The sequence below is a fragment of the Hemibagrus wyckioides genome, linkage group LG10 (assembly GCF_019097595.1).
Source record: "Hemibagrus wyckioides isolate EC202008001 linkage group LG10, SWU_Hwy_1.0, whole genome shotgun sequence".
NCBI classification, from domain to species: Eukaryota; Metazoa; Chordata; class Actinopteri; order Siluriformes; family Bagridae; genus Hemibagrus; species Hemibagrus wyckioides.
The window spans coordinates 2,032,293-2,050,286 of record NC_080719.1 but is presented as its reverse complement, the minus strand read 5'-3'; the positions used below and the strand labels follow the sequence as shown (position 1 = coordinate 2,050,286).

Genomic DNA, 17,994 nt, shown 5'->3' with positions numbered 1-17,994 from the left:
GACTGAAACTTGTTCAAAAAGTAACAAAATGTACAAAAGTGTGGGAAGTGTTTGTTTTAAGTGCAGGAGATGCTTGAGTCTGTGACAAAACAAACACATTCCACTTTCTTTGTCTTTAAACTGATCAGACTGAATTCTGCTCAGCTCTTTAAAAGAAGTTCAAACATTCAGAGATTCTTGACTGACCAGACCATTATCATCAACGATCTTTAGCGTATGGACGCTGCACTTGACCTGAAAAGTGCCACCTACTGGTCATGATTCAGAAAAATTGATTCTGTATAATCCTGGATGTTTAGATTCAGTGAAGCAGTCATTGTGTGCTGCAGTATCGTTATATAACCTAGCAAGTCTCCAGTTAGTGTTTACACACTTCCTAAACAATTTCTGATTGCTGCTCAAATCTACACCAATCTACACCTGTTTTTGCCTCCAAAACAGCCCTGACTTGTCGAGGCATGGACTCCACTCTATCACTGAAGGTGTGCTGTGGTCTTAAGTCCTGCAAGTTGCCAGGTGGAGCTTCCATGGAGGATTTAAAGAATACCTCAAGGATACTTTTGATAGATACTGACCACTGCAGCCTGGGAACACCCCACAAGAGCTGCAGTTTTGGAGATGCTCTGATCCAGTGGTCTAGCTATCAGTTTGGCCCTTTTTGGTCAAATTCACTCAAATCTTTACACTTGTCCATTTTACCTGCTTCTAACATCAACTTTGAGGACAAAATGTTGACTTGCTGCCTAATATATCCCACCCACTAACAGGTGCCAAGATGAGGTCAGTCTTATTCACTTCTACTTTTTTTTAGTCCTGTAACATATCCTGCTCCACTGTGTAAACACTTCTGCATGCATCAGTATGGGTCAGTAATCGACATGAATGATGACCAGTACGATGCAGGGATGCCTCGACCACTTTAATAAGAACAGCACACAAAATTCTATAGAACAAAATGACACATTCATATTTTTTTTTTTAAACTGTGCAGAAAATCTGACGCACCTTAAAATGGGCACATTAATGAGACAACAGAGTAAACAAGAACTGGAGTTTAAATAATACAGATGGTGTTGGTCATTTTAAGCTTGGGGATAGTCTGGGGATTTTATTTAATAAATGTAACTTTTTCTGCATTGAATCTGTTTACAATCATGTAAAGCAGGCAGAAATCTGAAATGTCTTATGTTTAATTGATTTGAAATATCTGGACCTTGATTGGAGTTGTAAACTTTATGCTCTGGGGCTGACCGAATTGAGTGAATAAAATCGATCCATTTTCATCATGGTGCCCTTTCCGTAACCTTTAAAAAAAAAATGTGCAAAACGACTTTGACGAGGAGTCAAACCAGCATGAGGAGAATTACTAAAAAATAAAATTAAAGAATAAAATGGAGTAGTACTGATGACTGAAACTTCTGTGGAGCAGCAGAAACAGGAGGAACCACGTGGAGGCGAGTGGTCCTAATGCATCGCCTCCCGACGCTGGAGAAGGGGGGTGTGTGTGTGTGTGTGTCTGCACAGTCCTGCTCCTGATACCTGGCTCTCCTCCTCTACGGTACTCGTTGGACATCCTGGATGACGTTGGGGTGAGAATCCTGAGGCAGAGGCTGGCCGTGGCTCAAATCCTGCTGAACTGCAGGAACATCCTGGTGTCCTGGAGGAAGCGGCTGGTTCTCGTGAGGCACCTGGTGCTCAGGAGGTGCCTGGTGTTGGTCGTCAGGGGATTCTGGGACTTCGTTCCCTTCAACTGTAAATGTAAAAATAATAAATCTGTAAATTGTGACAGATTGTCTTATAAGCTGAAACTGAATTTAAAGGATTTTTTGCTTTTGTTTCTACTGCTTTGCCACTTCAGGAACTGGTGTGACTTTTGTTTTTAAAAAATAATTCATTTTATTGTAGGACCGTTCTAATTAGTGAAGTGTGTAATGGGACTGGGAATTTTTTAAATGATGTGAAGCACCATTAACGAAGGAACAAAAACAAATAGACTTTAGCCAAAAAAATAAAAATTCCAAAACTAATGTCGTAGTATGAGAAAACACTATTGGGAGAATTTAACCTAATAGCTTAACTAAATCTAAAACTAATGATTGCACACCAAGTCTGGTCGTGTTCAAATCGAGTCCGAGTTGTGTTGAATCATGCTCGAATCAGTGAAATTGATTCTTCAGATTCATTTCTGATTTATACAGGAATCAAGAGACACAAAGCAGAGAACACAGCCAGTGCTGAATAAATGATTTAAATCGTGTGTGTGTATATATAAATGAATAATGTGTGTGTAACATTTTATCTAAAGGTTTTTCTTCAGTACATGTGACAATGCTGCAGCGCTGCCTCGGTTTTGCAGCTTGTTTTTTAAAAAAAGGCATAAAAGAAAAAAATGCAGCCAAAAACAGATTTGATTCACTTCCTTCCATCGAGTCAATTCGGAGTTGAATCGTTTCCTAGTTCACTTGGAGGAGAGCAGAAGAGGACGCTTCTCCGCGTGCGATCGCTATGGATGATGTTGACCTGCCAAAAAGAACCACATTGAGGCGGAGAACACAGCAGATTTTTAAAAACTATTTCTCTCACCGTGAACTTCTGGTGGACCTTTCTGGATTTTTAAACGCTCCATGTGCTCGACGGCCTGCAAACACACACACACACACAGCTCAATAATAATGCTTTCATATATTTATATATTAATATATTTTATAATCTTCTCTAAGTAGAGGTTTTTCTCCAGATATAGATGATTTAAGACTGATTTAAAATATTTTAAATCCAATTTAAATAAGTGTATATGTATCCATCTGTCCAAAACTCCTCCCACTTGTTTGTCAGAAGATGCTGAGAAGTTAAAAATAGGCACAAAAATAAATAAATCGCAACACTAAATGTGGCAGCCATGTTATTTACATTTATGAAGAACCATGAGCAACGTTCTGAATCAGTGTTTGAATTAACGGGCTAATTTGCACATTAATATTTGAATGAAACGGTGAGGAAGTCTGGATTACTTCTTGAAGTTCTTTCTTCTGTGCGTTGAGCTGCTCCTGCTGTCTCTCCAGCTCGTCACGTTGCTTCTGCAATTCGGCCGTTTTCTGGATCAGATCCTGCTCCTGCCTGATGAGATGTTCCTCAAACTCGCGCATCTCCTCCTCGGTGTAAGCCTGGGTCTGCTCCAGAGTCTGAAAATCATGTATAATAGAGGAATTAGCTGAGCCGCTACTCGATAACGATACGCCGACCGATTTACAGCATCGCCTCCTTCACCTCCCAGCTGTCCGGCTCCAGGAACTCTTTCTTCTTTGTCGCCATTAGGAACTCATCTAAAGAAACCAGGCGGTCCTTGTTGGTGTCAACCTGTTTCAGAAGAAGAAAGGTACAAACAAATGTGATAAATTAAGGGTGTTTCCTAATTTGCATATTCATGAATACCAATCAAGATGTTCCTGAAAAATGTCTAAAAAAAATCACCTCGTTCATGACGTGCTCTCTCATTCGTAACCTCTCCTCCTCCATCTCCACCATGTCGTCCTCCTCATTCGCAGGATCGTAGATTTTCTCCAGCTGCGAGTTAGTTTTATGACAGATTAGAAACTAGCGCTGGTTTTGAACGACGCAGAAAATCTAGAGATCAGTTACCTCTTTAGTGAACAGCGCCTCTAATTCCTGCTCGTCGAAGAAGCCGTCTCCATTTGAGTCTGGAACACGTGAGCAGCAGGCATCGAGATTTTAGAATAAACATATATATAAATAAATAAAATGCTTGGAAAGGTTTCCATGACAACAAACAAACAAAAGTACCGTGCAGGTTGAAGAAGGTTTTGGGGTCAAAATCATCAGGGTCCAGACCGTCCGCTTCCTCCCACACCTCTTTCAGCTGATTCTGACTGCCCTAATAAAAACAAATACAAACACACTGAAGATTCTGGACAGGAAAGGGTTAAGAGGAAGCCGTGAGTGATGCGAATACGTACAGGATGATTGATTTTCGGGTGATCGGCGTGCTTCTTCTTCATCTCTTCGTAATGCTCCTCTTCTTTCTTCCTGTTCTCCTCACTGAGGGTCTTCAGGTGCTCGCGACGCTCATGCTCCTTCATCATTTCGTACTTCTTGAACTCCTCGTGACGTTCTTTGTCGTAGTTCTCCAAATCCTTCGTGGCCTGGACAGAAGTGTGTACAAACTGAGCTTTCTTTGCTGGAACGTTCCATTAATCCATGTGAAAGACTAAAAGAAACATCAGCTGATGCTTGATACATTCCTCACACTATATGAGCAAAAGTATGTGCACCCCTGACCTTCACACCTTTAAAATCTGAAGCACACAATGTAGCTTTCCCTTTACCCTAAGATGCTGAGACACTGTTCCAGCATGACAATGTGCCATGAAGCTCCATGAAGACATGGTGTGGAGGTGAAGGTTGGACAAGAAGACCTGGAGCGTCCAGCACAGAGCCCTGACTCTGTGATGAACTGGATTTGAGCCTCTTCGGCATCCAAACACAACCATTACCATCAAGGAGCACTTACTGATCTGATGAGTCTGTCCAGATCTTCCACTTCGAAGGTATGAGGGTTCATGTGGTTCAGATACTCAAACTGCTTCAGGATGGCCTGATGATCCACGGCCACGTCTGCACAACACACACCAGACAGAAACAGAATCAGTTCAACAAGTGACTCGTGAGTCAATTCTTTGCGCTGGAGCAATTCATTTTGAAACAGAAAGTCTGAGTGACATCATGGTGAAGCGTTTACAGCGTTTGAGATCCACCTTCCTGTTCGCTGCTTAGTAGCTAGCTAGATAAATATAATGTTTTTATAACAGTGAAGAGTTTTCTCTCTTTTGCTGCTTTCGACATCAGAATGTCGACATCTCGGTACGATCGCGCTACAGAGTGAGACGTTAGCTACTGAGCACATTAGCTTTGATTTTAACGTCATTTGCTGAACCCGGGGGGTTAAGGAGACGGTCCTGAGTAGGAAACTTTAATTCAGTTTTAACCTTTAATGCGATTTGAATGCAGATCCCCCCCCCCCCATCGTCTCCTATCCTCTTTAACCAGAACGATATTCTAGACCAAGATATATCCTGTCCTATTGGTGTTTATAACTCTAATGGACAGATGCAACAAGCTAGAAATGACCATTTATTATGTTTATCCATGCTTTAAACTCGTGACTGCGCTGGACAAAAGGAAGGAAGAAAGAAAACAGCCCCGTGATTAATAAGAGTGTGAGTTTGCATACCGTTCCCTCCTTCCATGTCATGCTTGGCTTTGATCAGCGTCCTCAGCCGACTCACTTCCTGCCTCTTTAACTCGTCGAGTTTAGTCCTGACGTGGTGGCTCACAAAGTCCAGCTCTTTAGCCAGTTTCCCTTGCTGGAAGCATGAACTGAATCAGAATTACATCTCATCATAAACCTTATTATTAGAGAATAAAATAACTGTACCTTGATGTCCTCAATGCCGGTGTTCTGCAGCTTTTCTCTAAAATGCTGGTCTTTTTCGAGGAAATCGATAACTTCCCTGAGATAGCGGTCATAATGCAGTCCAGTGTCCTGAAAAAAAAAAAAAAAACAGAAACACAAAAACATGAGGAGAGAAATAAACCTTTCTATTTAGAAATTATTTTTCTGAAGTGTGTGCAGGTTTTCTAAAATTAACAACATACTTTTATTTGCTTGAGTAAACACTTTTTATTTGCACGCGAGTGACTCTGTGTAAACCTGAGCTCTGTGTAAAAACTGTGAGCCCTTTGTCTCGACCTCAAATGGGAACACTTTCGGTGTGGATCAGAGCTGAAGAGGATTTTCAAAGTAGCAGGAAAGTAAATCTTGCTGTAGCAACTCAATGTTCCCAATGAAAGATTTGCACTGTTGCGTTATTTGCTCTTTTGAAAACCTAAATAATTTCTGACACAAACTTTCGAAGCGGTCCGAAAACATGTAAAGAAATGAGCAACATGTTTAAAAAAAATACTACTTTCCCTGTGTGAGTCAAGCACAAAGGTTCAAAGTTTAGGAGAGAAAATTGTTTACAACCAATCAACATCCGGCATCATTTCTAGCCCCAACCACTTGTCCCTATCTGGTTCTTTTGGTGTCTCTCTTATTAACAGCTTCATATCCACAATAACTTTACATAGTGAGAATGAAGTAGAAATCTGCCTCGAGTCCAACACAGCATCTCTAGCTAAAGAGCGCGTGATGCGGCAGCACTTTAGTGTTCCAGTCCATCTCGCTCTCAAATTTAAATAATATTTTCTTGCCTCGAGTCCAACACAGCATCTCTAGCTAAAGAGAGTGTGATGCAGCGGCACTTTAGTGTTCCAGTCCATCTCGCTCTCTCTCTATTCTCTTTTATTAACTGTTATATAGCCACAATACCTTATGTACATTTAGTTCAATCATGAAGTATAAATCTACCTCGAGTTCAACACAGTATCTCTAGCTAAAGAGATCTCTCTCTCTAATTTTAATCCTATTTTCTCTTCTGTTAACAGTTTATATCCACAATACCTTTACATAGTGAGAATGAAGTAGAAATCTGCCTCGAGTCCAACACAGTATAGTTAAAGAGAGCGTGATGCGGCAGCACTTTAGTGTTCCAGCCCATCTCCCTCTCTCTCTTTTTCTCTCTCTCAAATTTTAATCATATTTTCTCCTTTATTAACAGTTTCATATCCACAATATCTTTACGTAGTGAGAATGAAGTAGAAATCTGCCTTGAGTCCAACACAGCATCTCTAGCTAAAGAGAGTGTGATGCAGCGGCACTTTAGTGTTCCAATCCATCCCCCCCCCCCTCATATCATCCATATCTGGTCAAACAGATCAGCTTCCAAGTTTTCAACTTTCTAACAGCCTACAACTCCAAACCCTGCCCATTCGAGATGGTCCTCACTTCTCAAAACCTACCTTCTCAGGTAGAACACAGCACCGACTAACTAACGCCTCTCGCACCATGAGCCGAAACAAGTGAACAGAAACGGACCGAACAGAAAGTGTGATTGTTTGCTTTAAAAAAAACAAAATAAAAAAACTACTCACCACACTTTGAGGCATTTCCTGTACCTGTTCTTCTGGCACATTGACTTTAGTTTTATCTACACTAATAGGCACTGACTGGGAGCTGAACAGCAGGCTGGAGAGCACAAGGCAAGCGGTGAGAGCTTTTATCCATGACATCTGGAGAAAGACAAATATATGAGTTAATGAACCAGTGTTTCATAATAAAGGTTAAGGGTTAATGTTCAACCCTGACAGCTGCTTCTGTTAGCCGAGTACGGGTCTTTAAGCTTTTTTTAACTTTACAAAAACCTTCTTGTTGTCTTGTTTTTCCTTTTCACAGATTAATTATTACCCTCTCTATCACCAATTGTGGTTCGACACGCCGCCTGAACTCCTGAAATGAGCTCAGAAACCTTTCTCCTGTAATCCAAAGCACACTTGCTCCCTTCCATACTCGACAGCACGCACGGGGAATCGCGTGCGCGTGCCGCGGCTACGCGTACTACTTAGTGCGCTAGTGTGGATAGTACGGTTTAGCCACAGCCATAACCCAGAAGCTATACCAGTTTAACAGATTAGCTCGTTAGCTCCGCGACGGTGACGTCAAACATCAGCCCTAATACACCCTGGTTCGACACTTACTTTGTTTATTTCTGCGACGAGAAGTTAGATGAGAGGTCTTTTTCCAGTTCCTCGCAGGTGCTCTTTCATCACCGCTGAACTTCTTCACTGTCTCGTCATCACTACATTAAAACAAACGGGGTTTCGCCAGTCCGCTAAGCGACAGGGGGAGGAGGGAGAGGGGGCGGGGTGAAGAGAAACGCCGCTCGAACACTGCAGGGGGAAAAATCACAGCGACACCCAGTGGTGGGCCACCGCCATTACACACCGTAACCACACACTCAGCGGCCATTTTGTCTTAGTCTTTTGTTTTCTTTACCTTTTTTTTTTCAATTTTTTTTTAAATCAATTCATCTACTATCAAACATGACAATCTATTGATCTAATAAAACAAAATAAAATGTAGTACATTCAACGTATTTATAAGAAATCTAACAAAACGGGAATCACATGAATAAGTTTACATTTATATGATAGTATCCAAGGCTTGAAAAATAATAGCTTTCTCAAATAGCTTGCTCCTCCTTTTATACACTGATGTATAAAAGTGTGTAAAACATTATAACATTATGACCACCTGCCTAATATTGTGTTGGTCCTCCTCCTTTTGCTAAAAACAGCTCTGACCCGTCGAGGCATGATGGACTCCACTAGATCCCTGAAGGTGTGCTGTGGTATCTGGCACTAAGATGTTAGCAGCAGATCCTTTAAGCTGCAAGGTGGAGCCTCCATAGATCGGACTTGTTTGTCCAGCACATACCACAGATGATTGAGACCTGGGGAATTTGGAGGCCAGGTCAACATCCCAAGCTCGTTGTTGTGGTCATCAAACCATTCCTGAAGGATTTTTGCTTTGTGGCACGGCGCATTATCCTGCTGAAAGAGGCCACAGCCATCAGGGAATACCGTTTCCATGAAAGATTGTACATGGTCTGCAACAATGATTAGGTAGGTGGTGCATGGATGCCAAAACCAAAGGTTTGCCAGCAGAACACTGACCAAAGCAGGACACTATCTTATCTGTTGGATCGGATCACATGGGCCAGTCTTCACTCCCCACGTGCATCAATGAGCCTCGACCATCCATGACCCTGTCGCCGGTTCACCACTGTTCCTTCCTTGGACCACTTTTGATAGATACTGACCACTGCAGACTGGGAACATCCCACAAGAACTGCAGTTTTGGAGATCCAGTGGTCTAGCCATCACAAATTGAAAAATGAAAAATTTATACAGGTACTTAGCTATGCTTAGCGAGGCAAAAAAATCTTGGTACTGTCTGTTTATTCTCAATTTGATATGAGCTCTCAAAGTTCAAGAATCGTTTTAGACCCAGCTCAAGCTAATATTTTAACTTCAACTGATATAAGAGTTTGGTCAGTTTGTCTTAGTGAGTGATTCTAATATGTTGTGTTCAGGCAGAGTCTGTTTTTCTCTATCTTTCTCTAAAATCTCCTGCCTGGGAATAATAAAATCATATAACTTTGAAGTGATGGTTCAGTGTTTCAGGTGCTTGGAGGTTCAATGTTCTTCTGTTGGCCCTTGAATGATGAATGGTTTATATTAGCACACTTTCCAGCACATTTTCCTCCATCATTCAATTATTTGAAATCTATAACCAAACACATAACCAACACCAATGATATTTACTAGAATTTGACAACTAAACTTCCTGGTTGCAACTGCAAACACCAGATAGAAACCTCACACAAACGCATCACAAGGGTTAACCGTAAAGTAAACTCTGCCAGCCTGCACTCAGCTATACTGTATAAATATTGGTATTTTCCAACTATACAAATATTAGTCTTATTATTCAAATATGTACAGTAATGCTATGGCACTTTATAGAACTCTTCATATGATTGAACTTTCTGAAGAGAACATATATGAAAATTTATAATGGTAATCGTAAAGTTGTAATCTATCTAATTTATTTGTGGAATGCTAAAGCATGCTTGCCACACAATATTAATTATTTAAATTGTATCAGTTTATACAATTAAAATATATAATACATAATTCATAAATCTAAATTATGTTATATATTTTAAAATATAATAATATATATTTTTATATAATATTTATTATTAATTAGCTTTGTTATATATATATATATATATACACCCAGTTTAAAATCATAAAATTATACTTTTATTGATTTTAAAATACTATTTAAGCATATGATCAATTTTATTTATTTATTTAATTAATTATTTATTTAATATTATTATTTATTGATCATTTATTAAAGTTAGCTGATTATTTGTTTATTTATTTATGTTTGAAATGCATATTCGTAGCTGATGGCTAAAGTTAGCTGAAGTTACTATTAAAACTATTTGTTCTTTGTGTTTCTGAATCCATTAATATATCCAGAAGTTTCATTCATTTACCTATTTATTTGTGTATTTTATGTATTTCATTAAATAAAATATATAAATAAATAATAAGACACACCAGCAGTTGAAAAAAGGACTTTTCTTCTTCCTTCGAGTTACATAAACGTCACTTCCGCTTGGGCGCACTCTACTTCCTGCCAGCCTCGTTCTACTCTCTCTCTCTTTCTCGGCTCTCTCGTGAACGCCATCATGGGTCGCATGCACGCTCCCGGGTATGTGTTCATTTTAAGCGGAAAAACTCAAACTATCTGAACATGCAGCTTATCGGATGAAGCATGAGTTCCTTAGAGACGCGAAGGATGTGGAATCGGGCACGAAAAGGGAGTTTTGAAGGAGAATTTCGAGCCACGTTCTCTTCCTGAGTGGATACGGCTAGCTAGTTAGCTAGCGGTAATGGCCGTGCGCGCGTGCGGCGTGATGGATGCGCTCGTGCACTGACCTGATAAACTCCCTTTTTTGTTGTTAGTCTATATATCCATATTAAAAAAAAAAAAACCCATGCACACATTGTTTACAGGCTTATAATGTAGTTAAGGTAAACATTTTGTATATAAAGGGTAGTTAAAGACCTTAAATGAAACGAAATGTAGTTAGCTAGTTAACAGAAACTAGCATACATGAGCTCATTCACCACATGCAGACTAAGCATCAGTAGTATTATTATTACTTAATAAAACTAGTGAAGTGACTTTATCTCCGTCATTACACTGTAGTTTAACCTCATCAGTGTCCTGAATGCTAGAGATCTGTATGTTTTAACAGGTTCCTGTGTTTTTATCCTGACTCGTGTCTGATGTAGATGTGATTTGTGTAATAGATCAGATTTAGTATTGGAGAGAGAGATCAGACCCTTAACTCTGTGTGTGTTGTGTTTCAGTAAGGGCTTGTCCCAGTCAGCTCTTCCATACAGACGCAGTGTTCCTACAGTAAGTATTTCTATTTATTTCTGCTCCAAAACAATCCTCACATCTTAATAAATGACTTTTTGTGGGATTATCAGCTTCACTGACGATTAGAAACGACGACGATGGTGAAATATGCCATTCTATTTTTCCTTCGATAATGTTAACTATCATTTTAATGTCACATTTTCTTCTCTATAGCTTATCTGTTCCCATTTACAACAATAATCACCACTAAACCTTACAATACAGCGGTTTTAGCCCTATTTGGCCTGTATTAAATGCCCATGGGGTCCTGGGATAATTTCCTGTTATGAGCTACTTGCGTTTTATTTCCATCAGGTTAAGATGCGTCAGTATAAAGCATTAATTTATATTCACATAAATTAAATATATTAAATATTCTATATATACAAAATGTCTTTGTAAAGAATATTTCATTTATTTTCATTATTTTCTCATTATATTTTTGATTTAACTTCTCTATATATAGATTATTTTACTTATTTTTTTATTTATATTTTTTTCCCTTGTTATCTGAAGGAGTCTCTGGCACAAAGAATTTTCCTTCAAGGTTAAAAAAAAAGTTCTGTCTTGTCTAATTAAGGCTAACTTCTTAGTTTGTAGAAAATACCTCACTGAGGAAAAGTGAAAAAACCTTGATCACACTAAAGTAATCTCGTCTGAATAAGCTGTCGTGTCCTAAATCAGAGATATTGAATGTTTTTGCCTTTTTTCTTTCTCTTCAGTGGCTGAAGCTGACATCAGATGATGTCAAGGAGCAGATCTTCAAGCTGGCTAAGAAGGGTCTGACCCCCTCACAGATCGGTACGTTCCTGACCGGGGTTTGCGTATGTAACATGAAGAGATCAGGGATCTATGAGAAACATTGATCTGTGTGAAGTCTGTAAGCTTCATGGAACCTTTAGGAACAAAAAAACAGCTCAAACCTGCTAACTTCTGTTCTTTAGATATTTTTAATCACAGCTAGATGACGGATATAACCCCTAACTATAGCAGAGTTATTTACACGATAGATTTTGTTGTGGGGGAAAATCAGGATTCTGTTGTCTTCACTCTAAGTTTGGATTGAAAGAACCTGCTGGAGACAGAGATGTAGAGATCAGGGGCTTTAAACCCTTTTATTGTGATTTTAAGGTTGTTTGTGAATGGGATGAAGATTTTAAGAGTAGACAGTAGTTATTAGTCTGATGATGGATAGTTTTGTGCACATATCTGGATATTTGGAGATTACTGGGTGAATTTTTTTTTGGTTCAGTGAATATATAAATTTGTCATGTGTAATAAAAAGGGACATATTAGTAATCTTGATGGTTTATTCTTTCTGGATTCAGAACAATATCTGGAAAAATACACAAACAGGACAAGACAGTTTTCCTGAACTTTTTCCTTCCCTGGGATTAATCATCTTTGACTTGAATACTGAATGTTAGATTTAGAAGTAGTGTGTCCAAGCTGATTAAAAGAGAGACTTGTCCATGTGTTTCAGGTGTGATCCTGAGGGACTCTCACGGCGTGGCTCAGGTACGCTTCGTCACCGGCAACAAGATCCTCAGGATCCTGAAATCCAAAGGCCTGGCTCCTGACCTGCCTGAGGATCTGTATCACCTGATCAAGAAGGCCGTGGCTGTGAGGAAGCACTTGGAGAGGAACAGGAAGGTGAGAAAAAAAAAACAGCATTTTTAACATTAACATTTTATTTATTAAAAAGATGCATCACCCCCCCCCCCCCCCCCCCCATTGCTCAGATTAAAGCAGCTATAAATGGTCATTGATATGAAGTCTCATTTAGTTGAAGCTTTACCTCTAGCTGTTAGAGGGCTGAAACTGGAGACTCCTTCCATCAATTATTCCTTACAGATCAATGATTGAACATTTTAATCCATTTTTTAATGATTGCACATTTTAATCTGTTGCTATAGAAACATGGTTAATGATATTAAATGTTGTTAGAAGCCAAAATCCACCCCTCTAATGAAGTTCAAGATCTTATAGAGCTCATATGCCTCTCTATCCCCCCCGTAATCCTGAGTGGTTGTTTTACCCATAGAGCTGCTTCTATGTTTTATAATGTCTTGTAACACTTCCTAAAAATGTAATGAACATGTGCTCGCAGGACAAAGATGCCAAATTCCGCCTGATTCTCGTCGAGAGCAGAATCCACAGGCTGGCTCGTTACTACAAGACCAAGAGAGTTCTTGCTCCCAACTGGAAGTAGTAAGTCTCACTGAATTTATTTATTTATAATAGGAGGGAAGAATGCACATTTCATTGTCCCACTCTTCTCCTGTAAGCTGTGAGATATTTCTGATGTGCTAGATTAAAACCTGGAGGTAAATTAGCAGTCTGGCTTGGTTGGTGCCAGCGCTGCCAGTCCCCTTCTTACAAACCTGCGTTATTTATTTATTACCCCCCCCCCCATCTAACTCTCACTTTGTTTGTATTTACAGCGAATCCTCCACGGCTTCTGCACTGGTGGCATAAATGTAAAGACTTTACACAAAATAAAGATCATTTGGATGAAAATGTCTACTTTAGTTTTTTGTCTGTGTTTTTTAAATAATTTAATTCCTCTTATGTTTATTTACATAAATGTTTCAGTGAGACAAACAGTAGTTCCTAGTACACATTAATTATCCTGAAATGTTTTATGTGCTATTGTAAAAAGGTAAAGCTGTCCAAGTTTGTAATTTGTTGATCTCCTGAGAAGCGAACAAACAAGGTTTCTCTAAAACGCGTTATTTAAACGATGTTCATTTGAACCGGATATATAAAGTGACTTTCCTTGATTTGGTACGTTGATCTGGAGTTTATTTACACCAGATTGTTGTGGTTTGGATGCTGACCCCTACTTGGATGGAATATGTGAAATATTTGTATTTTAGGAAAATATTTCCTTTTTTGCTGTAAAAAAGTATTTCCTAATGATTGGGATCATCAAAAATGAATTACACCAGGAGAACCTGATTATTAAGAAAAAGTTGTCTAAACTTACCTGGCCCTGTGTTAAAGTACACCATGAATGATCTGATTAACCACATTTTTTGGAAAGTTTAGTTAAATCAAGTGCACTTGGGTTATGCAGAAGGACAATGATCTGAAATACATCAAGTCCACCTCTGATTAAAAGAGAGGTTTTGGAGTAGCCTAGTCAAAGTCCAGATTTTGAGGTTCATGCTTGAAAACCCTCCAAAGTGGCTGAATCTTTTGATATATTTTTTATTGATTTTTATAACAGCAAAAAAGAACATGCGAAAAACAAAAAGGGGAGGCCAGGAGACATAAATGCCTAAATAAAGTACAAAAGAGAAGGACAGATCACACATAAGGGGATAGAAATCGGCATAGATATCCTTATATCACAAATATGTCAATCCTGAAATTCCAGCATCATGTTAAAGGAAGGGACCCCAGACTTTTTTGAGAGACTTTGCTTTGTTAAACTATATTTTCTCATGACGTAAGACAGACCATCTCCACAAGCCATCTCTGAAAACATGGGGGTGGTCAAAGTGGCTGAATTCAAACAATTCTGCAAAGAAGAGAGGGCTAAAATTGCCCCAAATGCGATGTGAAAGACTCTGAACTGATTGCAGTCAAAAGTGTGGCAGACCTGTTGGTTAGGGGGCAATTACTTTTTCCACATAGGTCCCGCACCTAGCCATAGGTTAAGCACCTAGCTGGCTTTTTCCCTTCATAAATGAAATAATCATGTAAAAACTGCATTTTGTATTTACTCGGGTTATCCTTGTGTAATATTAAAAATTGTTCAATTATCTGAATCATTTAAATGTGAATGCAAATATGCAAAAAATCAGGGAAGGGGGCAAATACTTTTTCACAGCACTGTAAATGCTTAACAGATCAACAAGGGAATTTTAATTGCTATATTGAAATATAATTCTTCCTCTTCTGCTATAAATGCTGTTTAGTTCCACATGGATATGTCCTAAGAAGAATGATGTCACTTCCTGTTCTTGTTAAAGGTTATATTAGTTAGTGTGGTTTAAATTAACCTTTTTTATATACATAGCACTCATCTGACTATAGTAAGACCAACATTAGTCTTATTTATTAATTAAACCTATGATTGATATGGTTAAGTAGGCGGAGCCAAATGAGAGAAAATGTGAATCATTTTTGAATAAACCCCACCCCTTATTCCTGACTTAGCATTTCATTAAAGCTTCATGCATTATGCACTGAAGAAGCTATCACATCATCATGCTGGATAAAGTGGTTATAAAACTTATTCATGAATTATTTTAAATATTTTCTTGGTGTTGCTGAAAGTCATCACGTCTTCTTTTAAATACTTTTACAGCTCAGGGTTTGGTTTTCTTCCCTTCGTCTGCTGCAGAGGAAAAAGATCGGAGGAGGAGTAATTTACTCAGAGCTGATCCGTTTCATCTGTTCCTCCGAGAGAACGTTAACATTGAGTCACCTTGCTGTAGAGAAAGAGAGAGCGAGAGAGAGAGAGAATGATGGTGAGAGAATAGGAAAGAGATGGAGCAAGAGAAACAGAATAAGAGTGATGGGTAGAGAGAGACAGACAAGCAGAGGGACAGATGTTAATAGAGAGAAATAGGAAGAGAATGAGAGAGAGAGGGAGGCAGAGAGAAGGATGGAAAGAAAGTGATAGAGATGGAGAAAGAGTGAGAGAGATGGATAGAGAGTTACCAAGATGAAGACAGGCAGAAAAAGAGATGAATGAGAAAGGCAGTGCATGATAGAGAGAGAGAGAGAGAAAGAAAGAAAGAAAGAAAGAAAGAAGGAATGAGATTGATAGAGGCAGAAAAGGAGAGGGAAAGATGTTAATAGAGAGAAATAGGCAGAGAGAAGGATGGAAAAAAAGTGATAGTGAGGGAGAAAGAGTGAGACATGGATATAGAGATAGAAAGAGACAGGCAGAAAAGAGATGTATAAAGAGACTGAATGACAGAGGCAGTGCATGATGGAAAGAGAGGGATGATAGAAAGAGAAAGGAAAAGAGATGGAGTGAAAGAAACGGAATGAGAATGATGGATAGAGAGAGAGAGACAGAACCAAAGAAAGGGAGAAAGTGAACAATGAATAGAGAGACGGAAAAAAGAAAGTGAGAGACAGATGAAATAATAAAAGGAGAGACAAACAGAGAATGAGAGTGATGGATAGGAAGGGAAGGAGAGAGAGGGAGGAAGAAAAAAGTGATAAAGAGATACAAAGGTGGAGACAGATGGATAGAGAGACTGAATTACAGAGGCAGTGCATGATGGAGAGTGAGTCAGAGAGAGAGAAAGAGAGTGAGATGGACAGAATGTACTGAGCAGTGTAAACAGTGCAGGAAGTGAACTGAGTGTAACTGCGGGCACAGACGGATGAATAGATGGATGAAGGGATGCGAATAAAAGAATACGCTGTATCTAAAACATCAAGGCGGAGGACAGAGATGAAGATGAAGAATAATTAAACTCACCTTCATCATCTCACACGTTATTCTGACGGGTCTGAAGTGAGTCTCAGAGGAGACGAGAGGTTTACAGCGACAACGCAGGGCTGTCAATCTCACACACGCACACACACGCACACACACACGCACACACACACGCACACACACACGCACACACACACTCACACACTCGAGGCTCTCCAGTCAAGCATCAGTCTCTTGGAAGTCATAATGCTGTCAAAACTTCAAGTACAAAAATATCTTCTGTACGGTTGTGTGCAAAAGTTTGTGCCCCCTCCAGGGGCTGAAGATCACAGCACCTGAAACTCTCTAAAACACTAAAATATCTCTCATACAAAATGTTCAACAACTTATTTTTGTTTATTTTTCCCTTTTCTTCCCCAAGGTCTTATTTAAGGTTTTTCATTTTACGTTTTAGCAAACATACTTTTTGACCAAGCTGGTCTTTTACATATTTTATCAAAAACAAAAGAATAAATATCCAAATATTGATGCTGCTGCTTCTGCTATTAATGTTACTCCTACTCCTGCTATCGATACACTGCTACCAGTACTGATACTACTGTAGATACTACTGATACTACTAGTACTACTAATTCTGCTGCTACTTCTACTAATACTACTTCTACTACTGTTTCTACTACTACTACATCTGTGATTACTAGTACTACTGCTTCTACTACTACTACAAATATTCTCTGTGATTACTAGTACTATTACTACTACTTCTACTAATGTTACTACTACTACTACTACTACTACTACATCTGTAATTACTAGTACTGCTGCTTCTACTACTACTACTACTTCTGTGATCACCACTACTACTATTGCTACTAATTTTACTACTACTACCACTACTGCTACTACATCTGATTACTAGTAGTACTGCTTCTACTACTACTACTACTTCATCTGTGATTACTACTACTACTATTACTTTTTCTGTGATTACTAGTAATACCACTACTGCTACTACTACTACTACTACTATTACTACTACTATTACTTTTTCTGTGATTACTAGTAATACCACTACTGCTACTACTACTACTACTATTTCTACTACTGCTACTACATCTGTGATTACTAGTACTTTCATTTAAAATAGAGAGGTGTACAAACTTTTGCACTTGACCATAATTCATAGTTATGATGCTGATATTAAAATGTCATTGGAGATGTTTTTATTAAACCAAAATCGATCGGTTTTAGCGTTTTATTCTGCTTACACCACAACAAAAGATTTTAATCACACGCTATATGAACTTATCGTTATATTTAACTCTCGCCAAACAAGTTCTCGCGAATCTTCACGTTTTTTTCTCTCTTGAAGACAATGAGCCAAATGTATTTATTAACCCTGTGAACGAGCTGTTGCTATAGAAACGATATAAACCACTGTCAGAGCTGCTGTTAGAGAAAACAAATCAACACCTTCTGACCAATCAGAATCCAGAAATTTATATAGATGTATATTGTTTTTGTGTGTGTGTGTGTGAGAGACACATCTTTTTCTTTTTCCTGAGCTACACAAACGCTTCTGGTGTAATGTGTTCTGCTTTTAAAGTGCGTCAGGAACGGCAGG

The 17,994-nt window shown here is 38.9% G+C and overlaps 2 protein-coding genes and 1 non-coding gene across 3 annotated transcripts; 2 read left to right on the top strand and 1 right to left on the bottom strand.

The window, feature by feature from the left end:
• Positions 1-906: 906 nt before the first annotated feature.
• nucb2a (nucleobindin 2a) lies at positions 907-7,813 on the bottom strand. Its single transcript, XM_058400613.1, has 13 exons — positions 7,654-7,813; positions 7,051-7,188; positions 5,453-5,560; positions 5,249-5,381; positions 4,529-4,632; positions 3,975-4,160; positions 3,802-3,892; positions 3,640-3,698; positions 3,472-3,564; positions 3,268-3,357; positions 3,012-3,182; positions 2,584-2,638; positions 907-1,750 (listed from the first exon to the last, which is right to left on the bottom strand). The coding sequence occupies exons 2-13, from the start codon at positions 7,186-7,188 to the stop codon at positions 1,554-1,556; spliced, it is 1,425 nt and encodes a 474-aa protein (XP_058256596.1). The 5' UTR covers positions 7,654-7,813; the 3' UTR covers positions 907-1,553.
• A 2,325-nt stretch (positions 7,814-10,138) lies between these two features.
• Positions 10,139-13,487, top strand: rps13 (ribosomal protein S13). The gene is made up of 6 exons (XM_058401820.1): positions 10,139-10,246; positions 10,912-10,960; positions 11,686-11,764; positions 12,447-12,616; positions 13,074-13,174; positions 13,408-13,487. The coding sequence occupies exons 1-6, from the start codon at positions 10,224-10,226 to the stop codon at positions 13,439-13,441; spliced, it is 456 nt and encodes a 151-aa protein (XP_058257803.1). The 5' UTR covers positions 10,139-10,223; the 3' UTR covers positions 13,442-13,487.
• On the top strand, positions 13,217-13,347 carry LOC131361001 (small nucleolar RNA SNORA19). Its single transcript, XR_009205952.1, has one exon. It is a non-coding gene; the product is annotated as a small nucleolar RNA SNORA19 (small nucleolar RNA).
• Positions 13,488-17,994: the final 4,507 nt, after the last annotated feature.